A 23,986-nucleotide genomic window follows, 5' to 3' on the forward strand; every position below is an offset into this window, starting at 1 on the left:
CGCGGTATAAACATCATAAACAGAAGTTAGTCTCGAACGTATACTTCGTTAGGTTGGCAAAAAATAGATAAACATACCAAAGAAGATGAAACACGTAATGGAGTCGCAATATTTACGCTGTGAAAAGCAGTGTACGACGAAATAGTTGCATCGAGTGATAATAGAACAATAGTCCACCACAAAAAAGAGTGATAAACATGGTGAACAGCGCGTGGAAGGCGAGAACACAAAGATGTGATTATATGGCAGTGATAAAAGTGGTAGTGCGACTTCCAGACCAGATGTGAGGAAACGCAGATCAGCAAATCGTAAGTAATTACATTTTTTTACAAAAACTCGCGAAGTGAACTGTTTGATAACCTATAACTAACAAAATTGTATCGTTACAGATCCCACTGATGATGCCTTAGAACAGGAGAAGGCGAAACGCGTGTGGGATAAATAAAGTAACTGGCAGCAGGAAAGGCAGTTTTATTTACAAAACAAGTATTTATATGCTTCCTGCGGAGGATGGCCACACAAACAAACTTGTTATTATCATGCTTAACATTACATCCAAACTGGATTTTTTTTTTTTTTTTTTTTTTTACGTTTGTGACAAAAACTGGTTGAAATGGCTCTGACCACTATGGGACTTAACTTCTGAGATCATCAGTCCCCTAGAGCTTAGAACTTCTTAAACCTAACTAACCTAAGAACATCACACACATTCATGCCCGAGACAGGATTCGAACCTGCGACCGCAGCGGTCGCGCGGTTCCAGGCTGTAGCGCCTAGAACCGCTCGGCCACTCCGGCCGGCTAAGTTTGTGACAATTTTCATTTGTTGAGCTGCTGTAGGTGTCTACAGCTTTATCTCCACATGAGCTACATCAATTTTAACGAATGGAGGTCGTGTAGTGCCGTTTACGACTGGTGCAGAGCGGGCGGCGGCGGAAACTGCGGAAAATCGGCCGGACGTGTGAGATCCGGAAGTCACGCTTCAGGTGGGGCGGATGGGGACCGCGTCGCCGCCCACACAGGATCTGCTGCTACAGCTGTAACGGGGGGCCCTGCACGTCTGTCAGTCTACGCCATGCCGACAACGAGACACGTGGCAAACCGGCTGCCCGTCCTACTGCTGCTGTGGGCTGCCTCCAGAGTGGGCACAGCACTGGCGGAGCGCGGCAAACCGCCCTGCAGGGCCGACGACGTCGTGGTCTTCTACGCGGCTAAAGCACCGCCTCTGACCTGCTTCATCGACACTGACTGCGATGCAACTAACGGCACGGAAGCGGGTTTCAGACTCGGAGCTCGGTTGATGAGAGGCTCTCCCTACCAGTTGGCCAGTTACGTGTGCAACTTTGAAGAAAGCGATAACTTAAACAGTAGTGCATTATTTCGGGAGAGTATACCAGAATTTCAGACAGTCTTCGAGCAGCCGTACTGGATAACCGAGGAGCACGTGCGAATCTTCATTGGAAGCTCAGTTATTTGTCTGTTCGATTCGGATTTGCCGGATGATTTTTTCCACCTTATCGTGCAGCGGCCGCACGAAGACGCGCCGTTTAAATGTCGAGTCCGTGACCTTGACAACACTCTCTACCTCAGGTTTCCCGGTTACCCGATCGTCATTTGTGAGTTAGAACAGAGAAGAGTCTTCTCTCCGTCGACTTACAGATTCAAGCTGCCACAAATTGTGGGAGAGCCGTTTTCCTGCGCTTTTCTGGCCTACGATGAGGTGAACCTGGAGGTCGTGGGCACGGAGCAGCAGCTGCACCACGCGCTGATTCGGGGGTTCCCCGGACGGAAGACCAGTGGCCAGCCGTGGTTCAACTGTTCTCCCAGGGAGGCCTCGGATAAGGAACCGGATTTCGAGATACGAATTTCTGCAGGTGACTTCTACAACTGCCGTTTTCTGGATCCTGACGAGGATACCACAGAAACTGCTGCGTAAGTATGAGTGTGAAGTCATCACCACTTGGTTTTGAAGCTGTGACGTTATCATTTGATTCTAAAGCAGTAATAGTAGTGGTGCTTGGAGATTAAATTATAGAAATTAAGGTACACCTATTATGCATACCCACTTTTTTCGCCCAAACACACACAGAAACATGGCACTTTCTTCTACTGAGTCATACTCATAAGTTCAATTCTTCGAAGTCCAAAACTTGACAAAGGCACACAATTTGGTTGTTGCTATGTCGCTGCACAACAACCAAACTGTGTGCCTTTGTCAAGTTTTGGAATTTGAACTTCTGATTGTAATTTACTAAAAGAATGCATGGTGTTTCTGTGTGTGATTCTACAACGGACGAGAATGCAGATGAGGATAGACGCCACGAAAATGGCTATCTGAGGTTACAGAATAGTGAAAACACTGTATTTTTCTTTTATTCCTGCCCTGTGCCAACCTCTGCATCTCTGCATTCTAATGTGGTCTTACACTAAATAATAATCTGGAGACAAAGCCAGAAAAAAAAGATATAATAATAATGTCTTGTAACTAGGGCCTCCCGTCGGGTAGACCGTTCGCCGGGTCAAGTCTTTCGATTTGATGCCACTTCGGCGACTTGCGCGTCGATGGGGATGAAATGATGATGCGTAGGACAACACAACACCCAGTCCCCGAGCGGAGAAAATCTCCGACCCAGTCAGGAATCGAACCCGGGCCCTTAGGATTGACATTCTGTCGCGCTGACCACTCAGCTACCGGAGACAGACAAAAAAAATGATGAGGGGGCAAAGGTGCTGAAACCGGCCGCGGTGGTCTCGCGGTTCTGGGCGCGCAGTCCGGAACCGTGCGACTGCTACGGTCGCAGGTTCGAATCCTGCCTCGGGCATGGATGTGTGTGATGTACTTAGGTTAGTTAGGTTTAAGTAGTTCTAAGTTCTAGGAGACTGATGACCACAGCAGTTGAGTCCCATAGTGCTCAGAGCCATTTTTGAAAGGTGCTGAAGCCTGAATGAGATTTTCACTCTGCAGCGGAGTGTGCGCTGATATGAAATTTGCTGCCAGATTAAAACTGTGTGCCGGACCGAGACTCGAACTCGTGACGTTCGCTTTTCGCGGGTAAGTGCACTACCATCTGAGCTACCCAAGCACGACTAACGCCGCGTCCTCACAGCTTTACTTCTGCCAGTACCTCGTCTGCTACTTTCGAAACTTCAAAGACGCTCTCCTGCGAACCTTGCTGAAGTATCACTCCTGGAAGAAAGGATATGTGGAGACATGGCTTAGCCACAGCCTGGGATATGTTTCCAGAATGAGATTTTCACTCTGTCGCACACAGTTTTAATTTGCCAGGAAGTTTCATATCAGCGCACAATCTGCTGCAGAGTGAAAATCTCATTCGGGAAACATACCCCAGACTGTGGCTAAGCCATGTCTCCGCAATATCCTTTCTTCCAGGAGTTCTACTTCTGCAAGGTTCGCAGGAGAGCTTCTGTAAAGTTTCGAAAGTAGGAGACGAGGCACTGGCGAAAGTAAACCTATGAGGCGGGGCCGTGAGTCGTGCTTGGGTAGCTCATATGATAGAGCACTTGCCCGCGAAAGGCAAAGGCCTCGAGTCTCGGTCCGATACAGTTTTAATCTGTCAGGAAGTTTCGTGCTGAAGGCTATTTGAACATACAAAACTATTAATAAGCAGACTTGAATGACCATATTAAGCTTGAACGCTTCCGTGGCCAGTGTCAACTTGGAAATAATCCTTTTGACCATTACGACATTTTGATACTGCAACCACAATTAAAACGATGTTTCAGCCCTCTTTGCAACGGTTTTCTTTAGTCCTGCTAAACTGCTAGATTGTCTTCCTTGCGTGCTGTCCCTTTTTTCAGTTGTCACGTGAACATATCACGTCACACTCTTTAACGTCATTGCGCTGTTCTAACTGAAGATAGAGGTTGTGTTCCACTAGCATGTGACACGAAGACAAAAGCAAATGAGCAGCTTTTACCCCCAGGGGCAGCGTTGTCTTGCAACAGTACGGCGATGCGTCACGGTGGTTGCTTCTGTCCGTTGCTGGGAAACATAAAAAACATGTCGCAAATTGGTGGATCGGTCTCAATTAAGCTTGTGTTGGGTTATTACTGATTCGGTGTGTTACGTTTCGAAAATCCGATAACAGGTGGCGTGAAAGTATGGGGAGGCAGCTGGCAAATTTAAATTGTTAGCCGAATATCGTCCAGCCATTTGCAGAACAAACACCAACGACCAACCACCAAAGTAAGACAAGTGAAATTCGTTTTATTGTTTCAGTAACACATCAGCATTTCTAGTAACATGATGAACAAAGGTTGATACGATCGCCGATGAGCAATATTTAGTAGAGTGGAAATAGTCTTAAATACGATGTGGACTTGCTTGCAGAGCTGTTGTATCTTTGAGTGATGGTGTTACGGACGTGATAAGTTTGCGAGCTGACTAAGGACGTGTTTACCGCATCTCTCTCATCATAAAACGGTGCGTTTCAGTTAGAGATGCGCTCAACCAAAACTTCGGTTCGATAGTTTTGGTACACCACATAAATGACGTAATTACGTAGCAAACGGTAGGATTACCGGTAGTACTGTTAGGTAATGAAACATAAATGAATGTGTAAGAGAGAAAATGGGAGCCGAAGACTTCCCTTAGTTTTGCACGTAACTAGAACCGCACATCGTTCAGTGTTAATCCATTGTACATAATACATATTCAAGTAATATAAATTGCATTTTATAAGCATTAAAAACGTTGGATTTTACGCAGCGAAAGCAGTTACTTTTCGTGCAAATATAGTTTACGTGTACAAACATAAAAATATGTGTGATCGTTGTTGTTATTTCGTAGTAGAATGTTCTTTATCATGATCAAAGGCAAGAGTTCCTGTTATTATTGGTAAATGGGGAAGTTGTTTACGAATAACAGAGACAAGTTTTACATCATTTCGATGAAGCATTGATGCTATCTGTGACATAGTTTTGTTTTACGTTTCTTTCATTTTTGTTGACGAAAATGCATTTTCTAGCGCTCTTTGAGAAATCTGTATTGTTTTCTTTATTTTTACTACAACGTCCATTTCACATTACAAATCAACTATTTTCGAATAAAACATGAATTACATATTGACGATTTCAGTTTTTCTACAAATGCTGTTTATTATTAAGTAACAGGCAGGAGGATAACCATGCACAACAGAAATGTTCCGTAGGTTTCCCGGCCTTTCAGGTATCCTCACTCACTTTCCAAACGGTTCACCACCTCCGACTTTTAAGGGAATCAAGTAAGACAATGGTCGCCTATGTAAAGAAAGTAATTGTTATGAGCCAACTCCCGATAGATATGCAACACACCCAACAGACGGGCAATGTGACTACGACCTTAAATGACCAAGACTACTAAGGAAACTACCATAGTCTGCTATTATTTACTGAGGTCTTGAGAAACCTACGTTAGTTTTACAACTCTAGTTGTAGACAATAGGTCTGCACTGCATCGAGGAGTGTTTCCTTAGCCGTTTATCCGCTCCTTTGTGACGTATACTGTTATAGAAAAAAGGGAAAAGAAAGTAACTGTTTACAGTTACTTTTGCTTTATTTGCTTCTTCCACATCGTGCCCAAAAAGGTAAACTTTTGAGGTGGGGCAAAGGGGCTACAAATTCGGTATACTTGGAATAGAATTTACATTTTGGCAACTTAGAGACTATTTTTGATTTGTTTCTGGGAAGATATTATATACAGGTATGTCGTATGCGTGCGTGTGTGTGTGTGTGTGTGTGTGTGTGTGTGTGTGTGGGTGTGTTTGTGTATGTGTATCGTGGATGCGAAGGCTTTCATTTGTTTATACGTAGAATTGTGGCATTATTTAACCTGGAATTGTTTTAACGGGCCACAGTGGTGAAGGAACTACCTTAAGGAATCAATGTTAAAATGGGCATATTCGGGTACACTTTCTGAAGAAACTGGTAGAGGTAAAGACCCGGAATCTTTGCAGACCACAGATGAGACACCATGTTTAAATAGCATAGAAGTTACTTACTGTATTTTATATATGTCATATGTAACTCTATTTTTGTTTTAAAAGAGAACAATTACAACTCTTTTAAACACCTTGAAACTTGTAAATTTGTTTTTGGTGCCACTACAAGTCCCTTTTTTATCTGTTTAATTATTTTTTTAATAACAAAAGATACTGAGAGGTTGATGTCTTTATCAGCGTCAGTTTTTGAGAAAGAGTAATAGCAGATTATCAAAAACTGCAGTTTTGAGAATAACTATATTAAAGTCTTACAGATAAGAAATTAATGTACATAAGCATACAGATACACTTTTAAAACATACCAGGACGACACTGTGAATCAGCTTCATCCTCTTTTTCTTATTTCCTTTGATGTTCTGGCTGTCTTGGCTCCTTGGTACCACTTTCTGTAAAAATTTCAGCCTAAAAGATACCGTCCACGTCTATACTTTTCAGTTCCCTTTCAGTATTGATACTATCTCTTCTTCCAAAGAGCCTTAACACAACAGCATTGAAGCACATCACTTCATCATGAACACCAAACTTCAGCGTTCCTTTTCCAGTTTTTTTAGCCTTGCCCAAATAACAGAATTCAAAGTTTCATTCAGAGTCTGAGCTTTATCATGGCGACCCTTTTGAAGAGCTACTGTTGACTAAAGTCCCTGAAAATTGGTTTGACAGCAACTAGGAAGGTTTCCGGAATTGAATGCTTATGAATTTGATTGGAATCTATAGCTGGAATGTCGAATTTGTACCAGATGTCGGGTCCCTGTGGGCAGAGGTGATGAGGGTTTTCACTCGTTGAGATTTTATGAAAGAAAATAGCCCAGATAGCTCTTCTCAGTAGTTCTGGATACTGTATATTCTAACCTTTGTCAGGCCATCTTTACCACCAACATATTTCCCCTATTTACCTTTCGAATTCGTGATCCTATTCTTTTCTGTACATGCCTTACACACTCCAGTTTATTAATTTTGACTGTAGGCCCACATAGTTTCTATTCTAGGATTTTATGATAAGCCTTACTGTTCCCATTCCCAAGAGAGACTGTATACAGGATACATCTTGATGTCTAGACCTTCTGGAAATCGAAACAACACCAGCCATTCTCATACCTGCAATGGAATCATTACATTCTTTTTTGCACACACGCTGCACAGTGTGATTTTTGCTACAGATGACACAGAACTTATTAAATATTTCAATACTCAGAACCCTTATAGTATGAAAATAAATAGCTCGCAATGCTATTTGGGGATGTAAGTCTACGTTTCTGACAGCTGCCATCAAAACCTTAGGTTGGATTTTGGGTCATTCAACTGAACCTCTTTTGTTGCTGTGCAACACAAATTGTTAAATCGTTTACTTCAGAAGGTCCCTATGTTCTCCTGACATGGTTTTGAGAAATGTAAAAAAAAACTATTTTAATAATTTACAGGGCATTTTCATAATTGTACGCTGTGACGATGTGAGAGATCCACTATGAACAATTATTCTGACTTATTATGTACTGAAATATTGTGTTCGTTTATTGACAAGAGCTGAATATTTCTCCTGAACATAAGATTTTTCTGAAATAAGTGAGAAAGAAAAATATTAAAACCTTTACATCACACAACAAATTGTTCAATGAACATGTAGGTAAATGCTAGAGACAATGTTTAAAGAATTAACAATATTTGTTCTTGAAACCAAACATTTTATTAATTTTGAAAATCACAGATCTTCGGTGTCCAGTGCTCCTGCAGCAGTTAGCCACTGACAAATTACACTCCAGAATTCCAGGATGTGTTCGTCCCACACTATGAAAGCAGTCAGCTTCCTTACATGTATCATCTTCTTTGCGTTGATAGAAATGCAGTCTTCTGAGTAGGCCCGAACAGCTGAGAAGTTGACGCTGAATCGAGAAATTTAAGGTAGTCCTAATCTGAATTTGTAGATATTTAAAACATTGATCATACCACAGGCTATTACAGTCCCCAACACCTCATCACTGAAAATAAAACGATGAAATGTTGACACACTGAATGCTACTTTCAAGTCTGTTCGTGAAGTAACTGTCTCTAGTGAATGAGTGGTCCTTCTGTAAAGTCTAGTCCACCCCGACTTGAAGTCTAAGATATCATCCGCTGAGATAACCTTTACAGAGAATTGTCGAATTGCTTTCGATGATATGATCAGTTCAACTTAATTCATAATGGTATACACTCTATCAGTTCATAGCAGTGATCTCGTGATTGTACCAAAAGATCTATTAGACGGTAAGAAAGAGTGTCCCCTGACAGGAAACAATGCCTCTATTTTCTGAAATTATCCGGTATCCACAAAAGCTAATCACATTCTTGTTAAACAGGGTTTTTTGTTTTCCCCTTGGTAGTTACCGCAAAACAGATAAATAATTTTTATGTCCTTGGGGATGCAAATGGTGACTTAGTGATACAAGAAAGTGCACACATCGTTAGGACCTTTGTGGGTGACACCTTCGTGATAAAGGTAACGAAATGTCGTTTTCTCTTTCAAATTGTGAATGCTGAAACCATTAACCGTTAGCTGCCGGAGATAAAATAGTTCTTGAACAGGCATTCTTCGGAAATAAAGATTCTGCATGAAATCAAAGCTCAGACTCAAAATATGTTTTTCTTTGGATAGCCTTTCATTCACATTCAAAGCAGTATAAAATTTCTTGGCTCTTCTCTTGCGCAACATTAAATCACAAACCGCAGTCGGTCGAGATGCCTCATTCAAACTTTTGCTTTTAATTTTCACATTAATTGCTCACATTCACAACACGCATCTGCCACTGGTCTGACGAAATGAAGGTAAAAATCGTGGTCAAATATGTTCACATAGTATTCGAATTTGATGGGAGAAAGAGGATTCACTTCTTCGAAAAGCTCTGTTGAAATCAGCACTTATGTGAAGCTAAGCTTTACCAGCATAATCAGACTCTTTCGTCGGAAATGATAATACACTCCTGGAAATGGAAAGAAGAACACATTGACACCGGTGTGTCAGACCCACCATACTTGCTCCGGACACTGCGAGAGGGCTGTACAAGCAATGATCACACGCACGGCACAGCGGACACACCAGAAACCGCGGTGTTGGCCGTCGAATGGCGCTAGCTGCGCAGCATTTGTGCACCGCCGCCGTCAGTGTCAGCCAGTTTGCCGTGGCATACGGAGCTCCATCGCAGTCTTTAACACTGGTAGCATGCCGCGACAGCGTGGACGTGAACCGCATGTGCAGTTGACGGACTTTGAGCGAGGGCGTATAGTGGGCATGCGGGAGGCCGGGTGGACGAACCGCCGAATTGCTCAACACGTGGGGCGTGAGGTCTCCACAGTACATCGATGTTGTCGCCAGTGGTCGGCGGAAGGTGCACGTGCCCGTCGACCTGGGACCGGACCGCAGCGACGCACGGATGCACGCCAAGACCGTAGGATCCTACGCAGTGCCGTAGGGGACCGCACCGCCACTTCCCAGCAAATTAGGGACACTGTTGCTCCTGGGGTATCGGCGAGGACCATTCGCAACCGTCTCCATGAAGCTGGGCTACGGTCCCGCACACCGTTAGACCGTCTTCCGCTCACGCCCCAACATCGTGCAGCCCGCCTCCAGTGGTGTCGCGACAGGCGTGAATGGAGGGACGAATGGAGACGTGTCGTCTTCAGCGATGAGAGTCGCTTCTGCCTTGGTGCCAATGATGGTCGTATGCGTGTTTGGCGCCGTGCAGGTGAGCGCCACAATCAGGACTGCATACGACCGAGGCACACAGGGCCAACACCCGGCATCATGGTGTGGGGAGCGATCTCCTACACTGGCCGTACACCACTGGTGATCGTCGAGGGGACACTGAATAGTGCACGGTACATCCAAACCGTCATCGAACCCATCGTTCTACCATTCCTAGACCGGCAAGGGAACTTGCTGTTCCAACAGGACAATGCACGTCCGCATGTATCCCGTGCCACCCAACGTGCTCTAGAAGGTGTAAGTCAACTACCCTGGCCAGCAAGATCTCCGGATCGGTCCCCCATTGAGCATGTTTGGGACTGGATGAAGCGTCGTCTCACGCGGTCTGCACGTCCAGCACGAACGCTGGTCCAACTGAGGCGCCAGGTGGAAATGGCATGGCAAGCCGTTCCACAGGACTACATCCAGCATCTCTACGATCGTCTCCATGGGAGAATAGCAGCCTGCATTGCTGCGAAAGGTGGATATACACTGTACTAGTGCCGACATTGTGCATGCTCTGTTGCCTGTGTCTATGTGCCTGTGGTTCTGTCAGTGTGATCATGTGATGTATCTGACCCCAGGAATGTGTCAATAAAGTTTCCCCTTCCTGGGACAATGAATTCACGGTGTTCTTATTTCAATTTCCAGGAGTGTATGTGTTCATGAACTTCGGCAATTTCAAATTCTGATACTGATTTACGGCTCTTTGATTTTTCTCGTTCATCTGTAGTGCTTTTAGCAAGTGGAAGGAGCAGCATTATTCTTCTCACTTTATTCGCCAACTGCAAATAAGCTTATAAGTACATGTCTGCATATTTGGCTACGATTTGTTCCCATCATCCGATGATATTTTAAAGAACTTGCCTTTTGACTTTTTCTTCCCTTCATCTACGTCGTTACTTTTTCTGCCTGTATTAGGCTCTGAAGTATCTTGTTCACCTTTACTATTAAGATCCAGAAAACCTGTGATGAATTAATAACTGACCCCATCTTGGCTAATGGATTCAAAGCAGGCCGGCCGAAGTGGCCGTGCGGTTAAAGGCGCTGCAGTCTGGAACCGCAAGACCGCTACGGTCGCAGGTTCGAATCCTGCCTCGGGCATGGATGTTTGTGATGTCCTTAGGTTAGTTAGGTTTAACTAGTTCTAAGTTCTAGGGGACTAATGACCTCAGCAGTTGAGTCCCATAGTGCTCAGAGCCATTTGAACCATTTTGATTCAAAGCACTTAGTCTGACAGATTTTGCTGGTATTAGCTTACTTCAGTAATTGGTGTACTCCAATTGCTTTCGTTCAGTAGTTTTTGTTACATTTCGTTCGTACTGCTCAGGATAACATACACCTTTCCTCCTAATTTTCTAATGGATAGGTTCCACTTTACAATCCAATAGCTCATATTGATAGAACATAAGATACTATGAGGACAAAGCGCCACATATTACTGCTTGCTCTTCAACAATGACTTGAAACAAACCATAGATGCATATTTTATGTCGTTCTCCCACTTTTTCTGAGAATTAAAGTGTCTCGATAAAGTACATGGTGTTATTGTTCAGAATTGTCGAAAGCTCTTTCGAAATCAAGTAGAATTTCTCCTCTGTATAATTTGGCTATTTGATTAAACGTGGAGGTCCTTCGCACACTCAGCGATGAGCCGACCATTAAAGAACACGGAAATGTACATAGCGCAAAACGACGTAAGAGTGGACCTACGACCCTTCTGAAATAAGCGATTCAGTTGCTGTACTGGAGTCAATGTTGAGAAAGACAGAGCAAAAGTGGGCATGGCACTTAATTACCGTGTATCACGAAAAAATTAATAACTCTGGACCTATTCATCAAATTGTAATGAAACAAATAGCATTTTGTAACCATATACTATAGTGGATTTAACAAGACTTTTAAAAATTTTGAATTTTTTTTTCAGCCTGTTTGCGACTGCACTCCGTTAAGTAAAGGGAAATCTCATCAATTTTTAAAGCTGTGCTGTACAATGTTGCAGTTCTCTCGGGGAGTTTGGTCCGTGAGAGGACTTTCCAGAGTGAACGCCTTTTTTCAATGTGTTGTGAAATTTCAGCGATGGCAGCTGTTGAGAGATGTATCTCTCAGTATCACCTAGCTGTCGGCGTTCATTCAATGTATAATCAGCTTAGAGTGGTTGACTTACGGAAAAGAGTGAGTGGAAGTAGGAATGTCCAGCAGCGGACGACTAAGCCCTGTGTATTGTACTGAGCTGGAGCTGAAAGGACTGGCGGCCTCAAGTACATATCTACCTAGGATGCGGCTAGCGTAAGGAGGTGACTCACTCAAGCACATATTGGCGACGTAAATGAAACTGCTAAACTTGAGATTTCATAGACTTGGAAATTCCACAGAGGTACACTGAAAACGAAAACACGCTATGGCATGAAAAATTACAAGCGTCATTATTTTACGCCACCTTCATTTACGTAAAAGTAAGAATCGAGCAGAATTCTTGCGTAAATACGTAGATAATAGTATTCTTCTAAGCCAAGGAAATCGTACAAACGTAATAAACGATTTTTTTTATAGGTCCTCTGACTGGTTTGATGCGGCCCGCCACGAATTCCTCTCATGTGCCAACCTTTTCATTTCAAGGTAGCAGTTGCAACCTACGTCCTCAATTATTTGCTGAGTGTATTTCTCTGGTTTTTCCCCTCTACAGTTTCCTCTAGTATCATGAAGGTACTGAACTCGCGTCCTGTCACCGTGTTCTTTCTTCTTGTCAGTGTTTTGCACATGTTCCCACCTTCGGTGATTCTGCGGAGAACCTCTTCATTCCTTATCAGTTCACCTGATTTTCTCATTCATCTGCAGCACCACATATCAAATGCTTCGATTCTCTTCTATTCCTGTTTTCAAACTGTCCATGATTCGTTGCTGTATAATACTGTGCTACAAACGTACATTCTCAGAAATTTCTTCCTCATATTAAGACCTATCTTTAACAGCAGTAGGCTTATCTTAGCCATGGATGCCCTCTTTTCCTACGCTAGTCTGCTTTTTACGTCCTTCTTGCTTCGTCCGTAGTGGATTATTTTGCTTCCTTAACTTCGCCTAGTTCATGATCACCAATTATTATGTTCAGGTTCTTGCAATTCTTATTTCTACTACTTCTCATTACTTTAGTCTTCCGTATTCTGTAATCATTAGACTGTTCATGCCATTCAACATATCCTGTAATACGTTACTTTCACTGAGGGAGCACTGTCATTCGCGAATCTTATCATTGATATCCTTCCACCTTTAATTTTAATTCCACTTTTGAATCTTCCTTTTATGCCCGTCATCGTTCCTTCGACATATAGATTGAGCAGGAGGGGTGAATGACTACTTCCCTGTCTTACAACCTTTTTAATCCGATTACTTCATTGTTGCTCTACCACTCTTATTGTTCCCTCTTGGTTCTCGTACATATTGTATATTACCCTCTTTCCTCGTATCTCATTTTCCAAGGATTTCGAATCTCTTGAACCATTTGACACTGTCTAAGGTTTTTTCCACGTTCCTATGAGCGTGTCTTGATTTTTCGTTAGACTTCCTTCCATTATCAACCGCAACGCCAGCACTGCCTCTCTGGTGTCTTCATCCTTCACAATGCCAAACTGATCGTCATCTAACAAATCCTCAATTTTCTTTTCCCTCCTTCTGTACATTATTCTTGTCTGCGGCTTTGATGGGTGAGGTGTTAAGCCGATTATACGACAGTTTTCGCACCTATCTGCCGTTGGTAACTTCAGAATTGGATGACATTAGTTTTATCAAGTACGTCGCCATCTCATGGATAGAACAGTTATTTGGTTGCAATTCCCCCCAATGACTTCAGAAATTCCGATGGAATGGTATCCATTCTTTCTACCCCTACGTCGTCCAGAGCTCTTTAGCTCTTTTAAATTCTGCTGGATCTTCTACGTCTTTCTTATCGACTTAAGTTTCTTCTTCTGTGAAGTCATCAGACAAGTTCTCCTGCTCATAGAGGCCTGTAGTGTACTCTTTCTACCTATCCTCTCTCTATTCTTCGTTGAACAATGGATTTTTCGTTGTACTGTTAATGTTACCACCTTTGCTTTTAATTTCACCGAAGGGTTTTTTTTATTTTTCTGTATTCTGAGTCGGTTCTTCACTTCCTATAAGATGTCATTTATTTAAATTGTCCAATGAGCTCAAAAGTTGTAAATTTTATGCTAGAAGCGAGACAGTAAAAAGAGGTGCCCAATGACAGGCCACATACCTGGAAAGACACAGGATAGAAGGGTTGAACGAGAGTTGTTTCGAGATGAAAAAGGACACTCCGCTCTGGAAGACCGTGAAGTTCGTGCTGGGAGATGGACGAGTGACTGGTGTGAGGACAGTGCAGACAATGGTTCATCTTAAAAGGGAACCCCTCCTACCCATCATCACCGATTTTGTCCAGATTTATGGTATATGCAGCACTTGGCCACAAATGAAAGTCACAGAAGTAGAAACTTCAGATGGCCATGCATTTAGAAAAAAGTAACATTTCTGGCCTTGGTCGGGCGAGGTTCAAATGGCTCTGAGCACTATGGGACTTAACTTCTGAGGTCATCAGCCCCCCAGAACTTAGAACTACTTAAACTTAACTAACCTAAGGAGATCACACACATCCATGCCCGAGGCAAGATTCGAACCTGCGACCGCAGCGGTCGCGCGGTTCCAAACTGTAGCGGGTCGGGCGAGGCATGAAGCATTAACGTTAGTTTCCAAGCGCCTGTCGGCGCAGTGAAAAGGGTACAGTCCCAGTCCGTACGCGAAAACTTTCTTTACTTTTAGTTTTTACGTTACTTACACAAGAAATGAACCGAAATAATGTTCAGAACATTGTATTTATTAATGTCTTCATAAAAAGCATGAAAATAAAAGGCAAATGAAAATTTGGGATTGAAAATAAATCTGACAGAAGGAATTCTAAGGCGTCCACGAGAACTTCGTATGTAATTTTTAGATACTTTTGTTATTTTACAGACGATGATTTACACTTATTCTGGCTATATTCATCGTAAAAGCTGGGGAAGTAGTAATTTTCTCGCAATTTTGTTAACGTTACAAATACCGAATTTTTACAACTACTGTCTTTTTACAGTTTCTATAGGAAAACAAACTTGATTTACCTTCATAAACGTGTTTCTCTCATCGCACAGTTTCGCAGTAATGAAGTGAAAAGTATCTTTTGGTCAAATATTGCCAAGGGTGGCTGGTGACGTACAGTGAAATGTATTTTGATGCAGTCTTCTCGGGATGTGATTTCATTTTCTCTCCCGATGAGATAAGAGCAGTTTTTAAGCTAGTCGATGAAATTATTTGCATGACGATAAAAACAGGCATCGCAGAGTTGCATTAGCTGCCGAGGGCTGTCCGCAGGTCAAAATGCACCGAACGCAATACGATCTCTTAAAAGAGATATTATATATGTATCCTGTCTTGGAAAGATATTTGCGCATTCCTCGTTGACGCTGTAAGTGCAATCCTTTCTTGGAAATTTGTTTGCAATTCCAAATTATTCTTTGCTTTTGCTTTGCATGCCTTTTACGAAAATACTAATAAATGAAAGATATTCAGCATTATTTCGGTTTATTTGCAGTCTAAGTAATGTAAAAATTAAAAGTAAAAAAGGCCCATACGGATACGACCGAACAAACTTGGGATTATCGTTCTGTACTATTATCGCTGTGCTAACCACTGCCATAAAACTACGGTAACATAAATGGCTAATGCCTCACCCGACCCGTGACGAACATTCTGTAGTTTGCTAAACGCTTGGCCATTTTCATATCTCACTTCTGACACTTGTGTTTCTGGTCAAGACCAGCATATACCATAAATATGGACGACATCGGTGATGACGGGTAGGCGCGGTCCCCTTGTTAGTTTCTGGGCGCTATACAGCCGCCTTATCAAAAGCTACAATTTTGTAAAGGAAGTACCGGACTCTGATATTTTCGTGAAGCATTTTATGTTGTGAGCTGTAACGTCTCCGTCAGATGACGTGCTAAAAATAGTGATTGTTGTGACCAGACGCAACTACTAGGTTAGTGGCATTTTTGTTTTGCATGCTGTTTTTCATGGTATTCCGGTTGATATCGGTTCATTTACGGACTGTCATTTTTATTTGTAGTTCACTATCGCTATTTCAGTTTATATATTGTCATTTTCTCATTTGGAGATAGTCATGCTGTGGACGCCGAACAATGGAATGCCAAGTGGAAAAACTAGAATATTTCCAAAATATTCTTCTGTCTGACAAGGGGAAGGCCTCAGACACGGCCAACCGATTCGGCTCTAATTTGGCAGGTCGCTTATGTACAACCTAAAACGAAGATATTTTGGGTCAACACTCCTGCGTTTTTGAGAAAATCACCCCTAAAGGTTATGACGAACAGTCGACTCAAAATTGGCGGGATCGATAGATAATTGTAAATAGAGAATTTCTCATCATCAGATATGGGGTCCGAAAACGCATACTTTTCCAGGAATCGAGATAAGAAACTTTTACAACTGCCGCTTCTGTAGCCACTTGGTAAACGCTTTTCGCCGACAGCACCGATAGCGCAGTAGCCAAGGTAACTGGCTGGGAATCCTAGTGGACGTTCTTCTTTTCGTTTGTATTTTTCCATTTTAGTTGTTTACTATCCCATGAGGTTTGAGAAATTTATTTGCCTACCTTGTTATTATCTTTCCTTATTGATTTACTTACCTTACTAACCCTCCTACGCCTGTCAATTGAGATATGGAAAAATACAAACGAAAATAAGAACACCCGCGAGGTTTCTTCGAGATTCGAACCCGGGTTCTCCGATTCCCAGCCAGTTACCTTGGCCGTTGCGCTACCGGTGCTGTCGGCGAAACGTTTATCATGTGGCTACAGAAGCAGCAGTTGTAAAAGTTTCTTACCTCGATTTCTGGAAAAGTATGCGTTTTCGGACCCTATACCTGATGATGAAAAATGCTCTATTTACAATTATCTATCGATCCCGCCAATTTTGAGTCGATTGCTCGTTATAACCTTTGGGGATGATTCTCTCAAAAACGCGGGGGTGTTGACCCAAAATATCTTAGGTTCCTTCGTTTTAGGTTGTACACAAGCGACCTGCCAAATTTGAGCCGAATCGATTGGCCGCGTCTGAGGCCTTCCCCTTGTGAGTTCAATAGAGGGGTGACATCAGCGAAGACAGCCGAAACATTTCCTCCGTGTATGGGGATAATACGGCAACGGCCCTGCCGCAGTGGTAAGAGCGGTTCCCGCCAGATAACCGAAGTTAAGCTCTGTCGGGCAGAGGTAGCATTTGAATGGGTGACCATCCGGTCTGCCGAGCGCTGTTGGCAAGCGGGGTGCACTCAGCCCTTGTGAGGCACACTGAGGAGCTACTTGACTGAGAAGTAGCGGCTCCGGTCCCGAAAACTGACATACGGCCGAAAGAGCGGTGTGCTGACCACATGCCCCCCCCCCCTCCCCACGTCCGCATCCAGTGACGTATGTGGGCTGAGGATGACACGGAGGCCGGTCGGAGCCGTTGGGCCTTCATGGCCTGTTCGAGAGGAGTTTTTATGGGGAAAATACCACGGGGCATCGCACGGCAAGGAAATGGTTTTCTCGTTTTAAAGTGGATCGTTCTGACACTAGTGATTCTCCACGTTAATCCACAATGATCCAAGTCAGTGCACTCAATAACTGGGAAATGTGATGAACTGTGATCATCCCACCATCGTGCGACATTTGCATGCAGTGGGGAAATGGTGTGTGTGGGCACCGCGTCCTCTAACCCAAAAAATCAGCAGGTGGCCATATGTGCATCTCAGCTTGCTCGTCATCAGTTGACTCGTGAATTAAACCGGCCATTCCTATCCTGTATTGTTTCTGGTGACGAGAAATGGTAACTTCATGATAACATCAAAAAAACAAGGAAAGGTTGATTGCAACGGAGAAGCAACTCCCCGTACCAAGCCCTGCGCGCATCCTCGAAAGATAATGTTATGCATCTGGTGGAACAGCGACCGTGTGGTGTACTACGAATTGCTTCCCCGAGGTGCAACCATCACTGCTGGCATTTATTATCAACAACTGAGACGTCTCGCAGACACATTCCAAGAACAACGAGCTAGACGACTGGCTGAAGTGATCCTACTCCACGATAACTGCCGCCCGCATTCTGGTCGACTGACAAAAAACGCTATACAGGAGTTGGATTGGGAAGTCATTCCGCACCCACCTTATTCACTTGATCTTGTGCCCCCAGATTATCACCTTTTCCGATCTCTATCGAGTAACCTTCAAGAAACTTCCTTTCCGGATGAAAATGTGCTCCGAACGTGGCTCGACGAGTTATTCGCCTCTGTAAGAGTTACCGTAGCGTTGGCAGTAATATGTATTTGTTTAAACTTGTGGGAAAACGCTACGAACTAATGCACCAACCCAGTACAATCACCCAAAACAGTGGCTTCTACGAGTGCTCTACAAGATGGTTCATTTTTAACTACAACAGATGAAATATTAGTTCACTTTATTATATAAATGAATAAAAGGTTTACATAACTTCGACGCAGCGTTTGTGCTTGATAATTTCCTTACTGTCATTGACTATAAAGCATCACTTGTGGCACTGAGTAACAAACTATTCTGTTAAGGTACAATGTTCGAAATTTAAAACAGCATAAGTTCATTTACAACTTTAACTGTCAGTGTTTCATGCGATGATGACTGGTGTAGCTGAGATCTGGGTTAGAGCAGAACTCTTCTATGCTCGACACTATACTGACCTCAGTACGAGGGCATCGCAGTGCTGGGGGAGAGGATTGTCCCATACGTCGTTGCGGATAGCAGCCAACCCCCACTAATGTCCGTGGTACCGATTCGCATTGCCGACTCGCGTGGCATCGCTATCTCTGGACGACAGCACCTTAACAAGTGAGCACATGAACTTTGTCTTTCATTTACTGTAATATTAGTGAAACACTGTCATCGACTGCTAACTGCCGTTGTTATCGCAACAGTTTTCGGCCTCAGAACGACTTATTTTCTTTAATAAACATTTTTATTTGAAAATATGAACTACAGTGTCTCGTAGTTTAACCTTTAGGATTGGCGCACTATAACATTAGTACTGGCACAGGGCGTTGGAAACACCCCACGGTTTAAGAGGCTAAATAACGCTATAGTGCAAAAACTAAATGTTGTGTTGCTATTATATTGAAGTATAAACTTTTCCATAGTTTTATACGCTTTTTTGGTATTGGTAGTAATAATGTAAACACTAACACTATATGTAGCAATAAAAAATATAAACATTTCTTTCTTTTCGTGTAACACTGATGAACATCTATTGGTTCAAATGGTTCAAATGGCTGTAAGCACTTTGGGATTTAACATCTGAGGTCATCAGTCTCCTTGAACTAAGAACTACTTAAACCTAACTAACCTAAGAACATCACACACATCCATGCCCGAGGTAGGATTCGAACCTGCGACCGTGGCGGTCACTCGGTTCCAGACTGAAGCGCCTAGAAGCGCTCGGCCACAACGGCCGGCGATTGGTATCTATTCGTTCTCTCAAGGTTCAGTGTTTTCTACATTATTTTACGTTTCATTTCTAAACATGAACATGTTGTTTATAGAAATAATCATTAGATACTGTAACTATATGACTTAGACATGTCTTTTGTACATTTCACACTGAAACTTGTTTCCATGTCTTCACTTCTTGGGCAGTTGTACATTACATCTTCCCTTCTTATTTCTTTCATCGTCCATATTTCTGTTTGGAAGCCCCGGTCTTTAAACTGAAGTTCCTTCTTTTACATCGTCTTGTCTTTTCATCTTGTCCACTTTTTGTTTGACGAACTTGGGTAGGAATGTGGTTGTTGCTCTCTGGTACATTAGTGGATGTATAAAGTGAACTACTAGTTCACATAGGAACAATCTTCTGGCCATGGTCTCATTATGTCTGTTAAATGTTAATTGAGTATGTATCCCAGAAATATCCGAAATGCTGAAAACTATTACCCAGACCTGTTCCTTTTTTCCTGAAGTGGCGAATGTGGCACACATTTCATCTATTGTATCGACTCCTGTTTTTGTGAAATTGTTTTTCTCTGGTGCGCTGTCATCTATTTTATTATTGAAGTGCGTAGATGAAAGAAGTATCACGTTCTTGTTCTTTTTTGACACATACTAGACTACTAACAAATCCCTTCGAAATCCAAATAAACTACTGTTTACTTCACGTTTCATCACCTTCACAAATTCAGGAGGAAGTTTAGTTTTATTTTATGTAAGTTACAACTCAAGTAAGTTTCAGCTTCAGCAGCTCTTTAGACAAGCTGCACCAGTTGTCTGCCGTTATATTACGGCCAGTTCACTCAGCTGTCTTGTCCGGGCAAATTACCACATCTTCCGGCGCGTTTATAACTTTGTATAACCCATCTGGCTGTTTTCGGAAGTATATATCCATAATACTGGCGTACCAAGTCCTGACATCGCAGAACATTAGTATTTTAAGACAATAGTTAGAATGCTTGCTTCTGACGGCAACTATACTTTCCTTTGAAAGTGACTAATCGTTCATCCATGTAGTACATTCAGAAACTGAGTAGTTTTGCTACTGGTCGCCTGGAGTAGACAAAATATTTCTCTAGTAAGTACAAATCTATTTACTTTCTTCCTCTCCTGCGTGCTTAGTTACTTAGTTTCACGTTCCATATCATCAAAACTTGTGCGTCTGAACAGGAACTGATACCGATACAAACTCATAGTAGCGCGAAATATCTCAGTTTCTAAATCACTTGCGTCCCACAGGTGTTTTAAGTTCGTTTGTAAAGAGCGGTAAAATCCAGTCAAAATAAATAATCCAACAAAAACCTTAATTTCAGCCACATGTGTCTCTTTGGTTACCGTTTCCTGGCAGATTTCCCCGATTTGTTTCTTATGAACACATTAGCATATCTACATATTTTTTCGAATATACCTTCATGAAAACACAAAAGGAAGCACTTGAAGAAAGATTTCGCAATTCTGGTTGTAACTCTCACAACTGATAGATGATTAATAATACACTCCTGGAAATGGCAAAAAGAACACATTGACACCGGTGTGTCAGACCCACCATACTTGCTCCGGACACTGCGAGAGGGCTGTACAAGCAATGATCACACGCACGGCACAGCGGACACACCAGGAACCGCGGTGTTGGCCGTCGAATGGCGCTAGCTGCACAGCATTTGTGCACCGCCGCCGTCAGTGTCAGCCAGTTTGCCGTGGCATACGGAGCTCCATCGCAGTCTTTAACACTGGTAGCATGCCGCGACAGCGTGGACGTGAACCGTATGTGCAGTTGACGGACTTTGAGCGAGGGCGTATAGTGGGCATGCGGGAGGCCGGGTGGACGTACCGCCGAATTGCTCAACACGTGGGGCGTGAGGTCTCCACAGTACATCGATGTTGTCGCCAGTGGTCGGCGGAAGGTGCACGTGCCCGTCGACCTGGGACCGCACCGCAGCGACGCACGGATGCACGCCAAGACCGTAGGATCCTACGCAGTGCCGTAGGGGACCGCACCGCCACTTCCCAGCAAATTAGGGACACTGTTGCTCCTGGGGTATCGGCGAGGACCATTCGCAACCGTCTCCATGAAGCTGGGCTACGGTCCCGCACACCGTTAGGCCGTCTTCCGCTCACGCCCCAACAACGTGCAGCCCGCCTCCAGTGGTGTCGCGACAGGCGTGAATGGAGGGACGAATGGAGACGTGTCGTCTTCAGCGATGAGAGTCGCTTCTGCCTTGGTGCCAATGCTGGTCGTATGCGTGTTTGGCGCCGTGCAGGTGAGCGCCACAATCAGGACTGCATACGACCGAGGCACACAGGGCCAACACCCGGCATCATGGTGTGGGGAGCGATCTCCTACACTGGCCGTACACCACTGGTGATCGTCGAGGGGACACTGAATAGTGCACGGTACATCCAAACCGTCTTCGAACCCATCGTTCTACCATTCCTAGACCGGCAAGGGAACTTGCTGTTCCAACAGGACAATGCACGTCCGCATGTATCCCGTGCCACCCAACGTGCTCTAGAAGGTGTAAGTCAACTACCCTGGCCAGCAAGATCTCCGGATCTGTCCCCCATTGAGCATGTTTGGGACTGGATGAAGCGTCGTCTCACGCGGTCTGCACGTCCAGCACGAACGCTGGTCCAACTGAGGCGCCAGGTGGAAATGGCATGGCAAGCCGTTCCACAGGACTACATCCAGCATCTCTACGATCGTCTCCATGGGAGAATAGCAGCCTGCATTGCTGCGAAAGGTGGATATACACTGTACTAGTGCCGACATTGTGCATGCTCTGTTGCCTGTGTCTATGTGCCTGTGGTTCTGTCAGTGTGATCATGTGATGTATCTGACCCCAGGAATGTGTCAATAAAGTTTCCCCTTCCTAGGACAATGAATTCACGGTGTTCTTATTTCAATTTCCAGGAGCGTATTTTAAGGTCTTGTCCTTACGTTTCTTGCTGGAGGTTTATTCACCTATTTCGTTGATTCTCCTTCTCCCTAGTGCAAATTTTTATTTCAAAAACAATTTCAATTGTCATCACCATCAGTCTACGTACCCAAAGTTACAGCTACTTCATGCAATGTCTGTATTCGTCTTTCGTCTCCCTACTGCAGATTGCGTTGTTACCATATGGTGATAAAAATCAAACTGCCTTCAAGATCTTTATTTCGTTTGGCAATCAGGTACAGTAGCAATACTAGACAACTCTGGGTTCACTTAATATAAAGTGAAATTCTACAACAACGAAATGTGACTGTCAGCACTACACTCTGAGGAAAGTCATTTGCAACAGCAGTTGAAACGTTGCATAGTTTTAGATACGTACAGACAGTGCGTTCACATACCCAGTAATATTGACAATTAAGAAAGTTTCGAATTTAAAGGAACCTATACCACTGTTACTAGAATCAAAATGCAACAAATCCTTTGAAACAGTTGGTTGTATTACCATGGTATCACTAAATGTATGATCTCTAATTATGAAAAATGTCGAAAACCCAAGGATTTATGTCATTTACCGAGAAAAATAATATGTTTAACTTTTCTCTATATTTCTGCCTTAACTATAAGTCCATAGTCTAATCTCTCAATTCGTATGTTGCAGCAAACGTTTCTTCGGGTGGTAAGGAGCGGCCAGCATATCCCATTCTGCGTCAAAAAAATAACAGATCCTTGTATTATATCCATGTACACCGAAATCGGAACATTAAAGTAGCTTTCATTCATTTACGTATCAAAACTCTTGTCTCAACGAACAACAGCTACCCATACGAGTATGTCGATGCGACGGCGTGTGGCAGATATGGGGTAAGTCAATTATGTATCACAGCGTTTCACAATCGTAAAATGGAGATCTCCATGGTTAATCCCGCATTTCTGTAAATGTTAGCTACAACTTCTACAAGACTTTCTAGTTTTGAAAGGTGTTTGAGAAAGTACTGCCTTGTTAACCGTCTACAGATTCCTGTAAACTGCCGAAAACTCATCTGGCTTATATACTGATACACTATTAAAGAAAAATAATGTATTTCGATATATGTAATGGTACACACTATTCCATAGTGAAGCACATTTTATTTATTTAATTATTTATTTATTTAACCTCATCTGTTATGGACCATCAGACCCTCTCTTACATCGGACCAGGGTTTAACACAGACAGTAGCTTTTTTTACGTCATAGTTATCTAAGAATTAACAATTTTAATAAGACAAAAAGTACTGAAATGATATGAGTGTCTATAGTGACAATTTGATTAAACAATACTGACTATGAACTAAGGAAATTAATTCTGACAGTGCTTCTATTACTGCTGCTGCTGCCACTAATAATAACAATAGTAATAATAACAGTAATAATAACAATAATAGCAATAATGATAGTGGCAGGTATAAAAAGAACCTACACGTGTACAAAATAGATGTTTTCTGATATAGCGAGTTCCAGGGAAAGGAAATTTAAGGTACTGCACCAGCTAAGAATACTGTGAAATGAAGAAGATATGGTTGGAAAGAAGTACTATGTACAAGAGTAACGAGTGCGTACAGACACAATGGTAATTATGGTAGTAGATGACTATTTTAATCTGAATTTTACGTGTACTGGCTTTCCAAGCAAGACATACTACATATAATTTCGTATGGAAAGTATCATATAAATGTTTGTTATATTAGCAACGATATGCGGAGTCAGCT

General features: G+C 42.9%; 1 protein-coding gene across 1 annotated transcript; it reads left to right on the forward strand.

Moving 5' to 3' along the window:
* The first annotated feature begins 1,037 nt into the window (after positions 1 to 1,037).
* Positions 1,038 to 23,262, forward strand: LOC126262821 (uncharacterized). The gene is made up of 2 exons (XM_049959669.1): positions 1,038 to 1,931; positions 22,897 to 23,262. Exons 1-2 carry the CDS (start codon positions 1,075 to 1,077, stop codon positions 22,916 to 22,918), a joined length of 879 nt encoding a protein of 292 aa, XP_049815626.1. The 5' UTR covers positions 1,038 to 1,074; the 3' UTR covers positions 22,919 to 23,262.
* Positions 23,263 to 23,986: the final 724 nt, after the last annotated feature.

This window comes from Schistocerca nitens, chromosome 6 (genome assembly GCF_023898315.1).
Source record: "Schistocerca nitens isolate TAMUIC-IGC-003100 chromosome 6, iqSchNite1.1, whole genome shotgun sequence".
Taxonomy (NCBI): Eukaryota; Metazoa; Arthropoda; class Insecta; order Orthoptera; family Acrididae; genus Schistocerca; species Schistocerca nitens.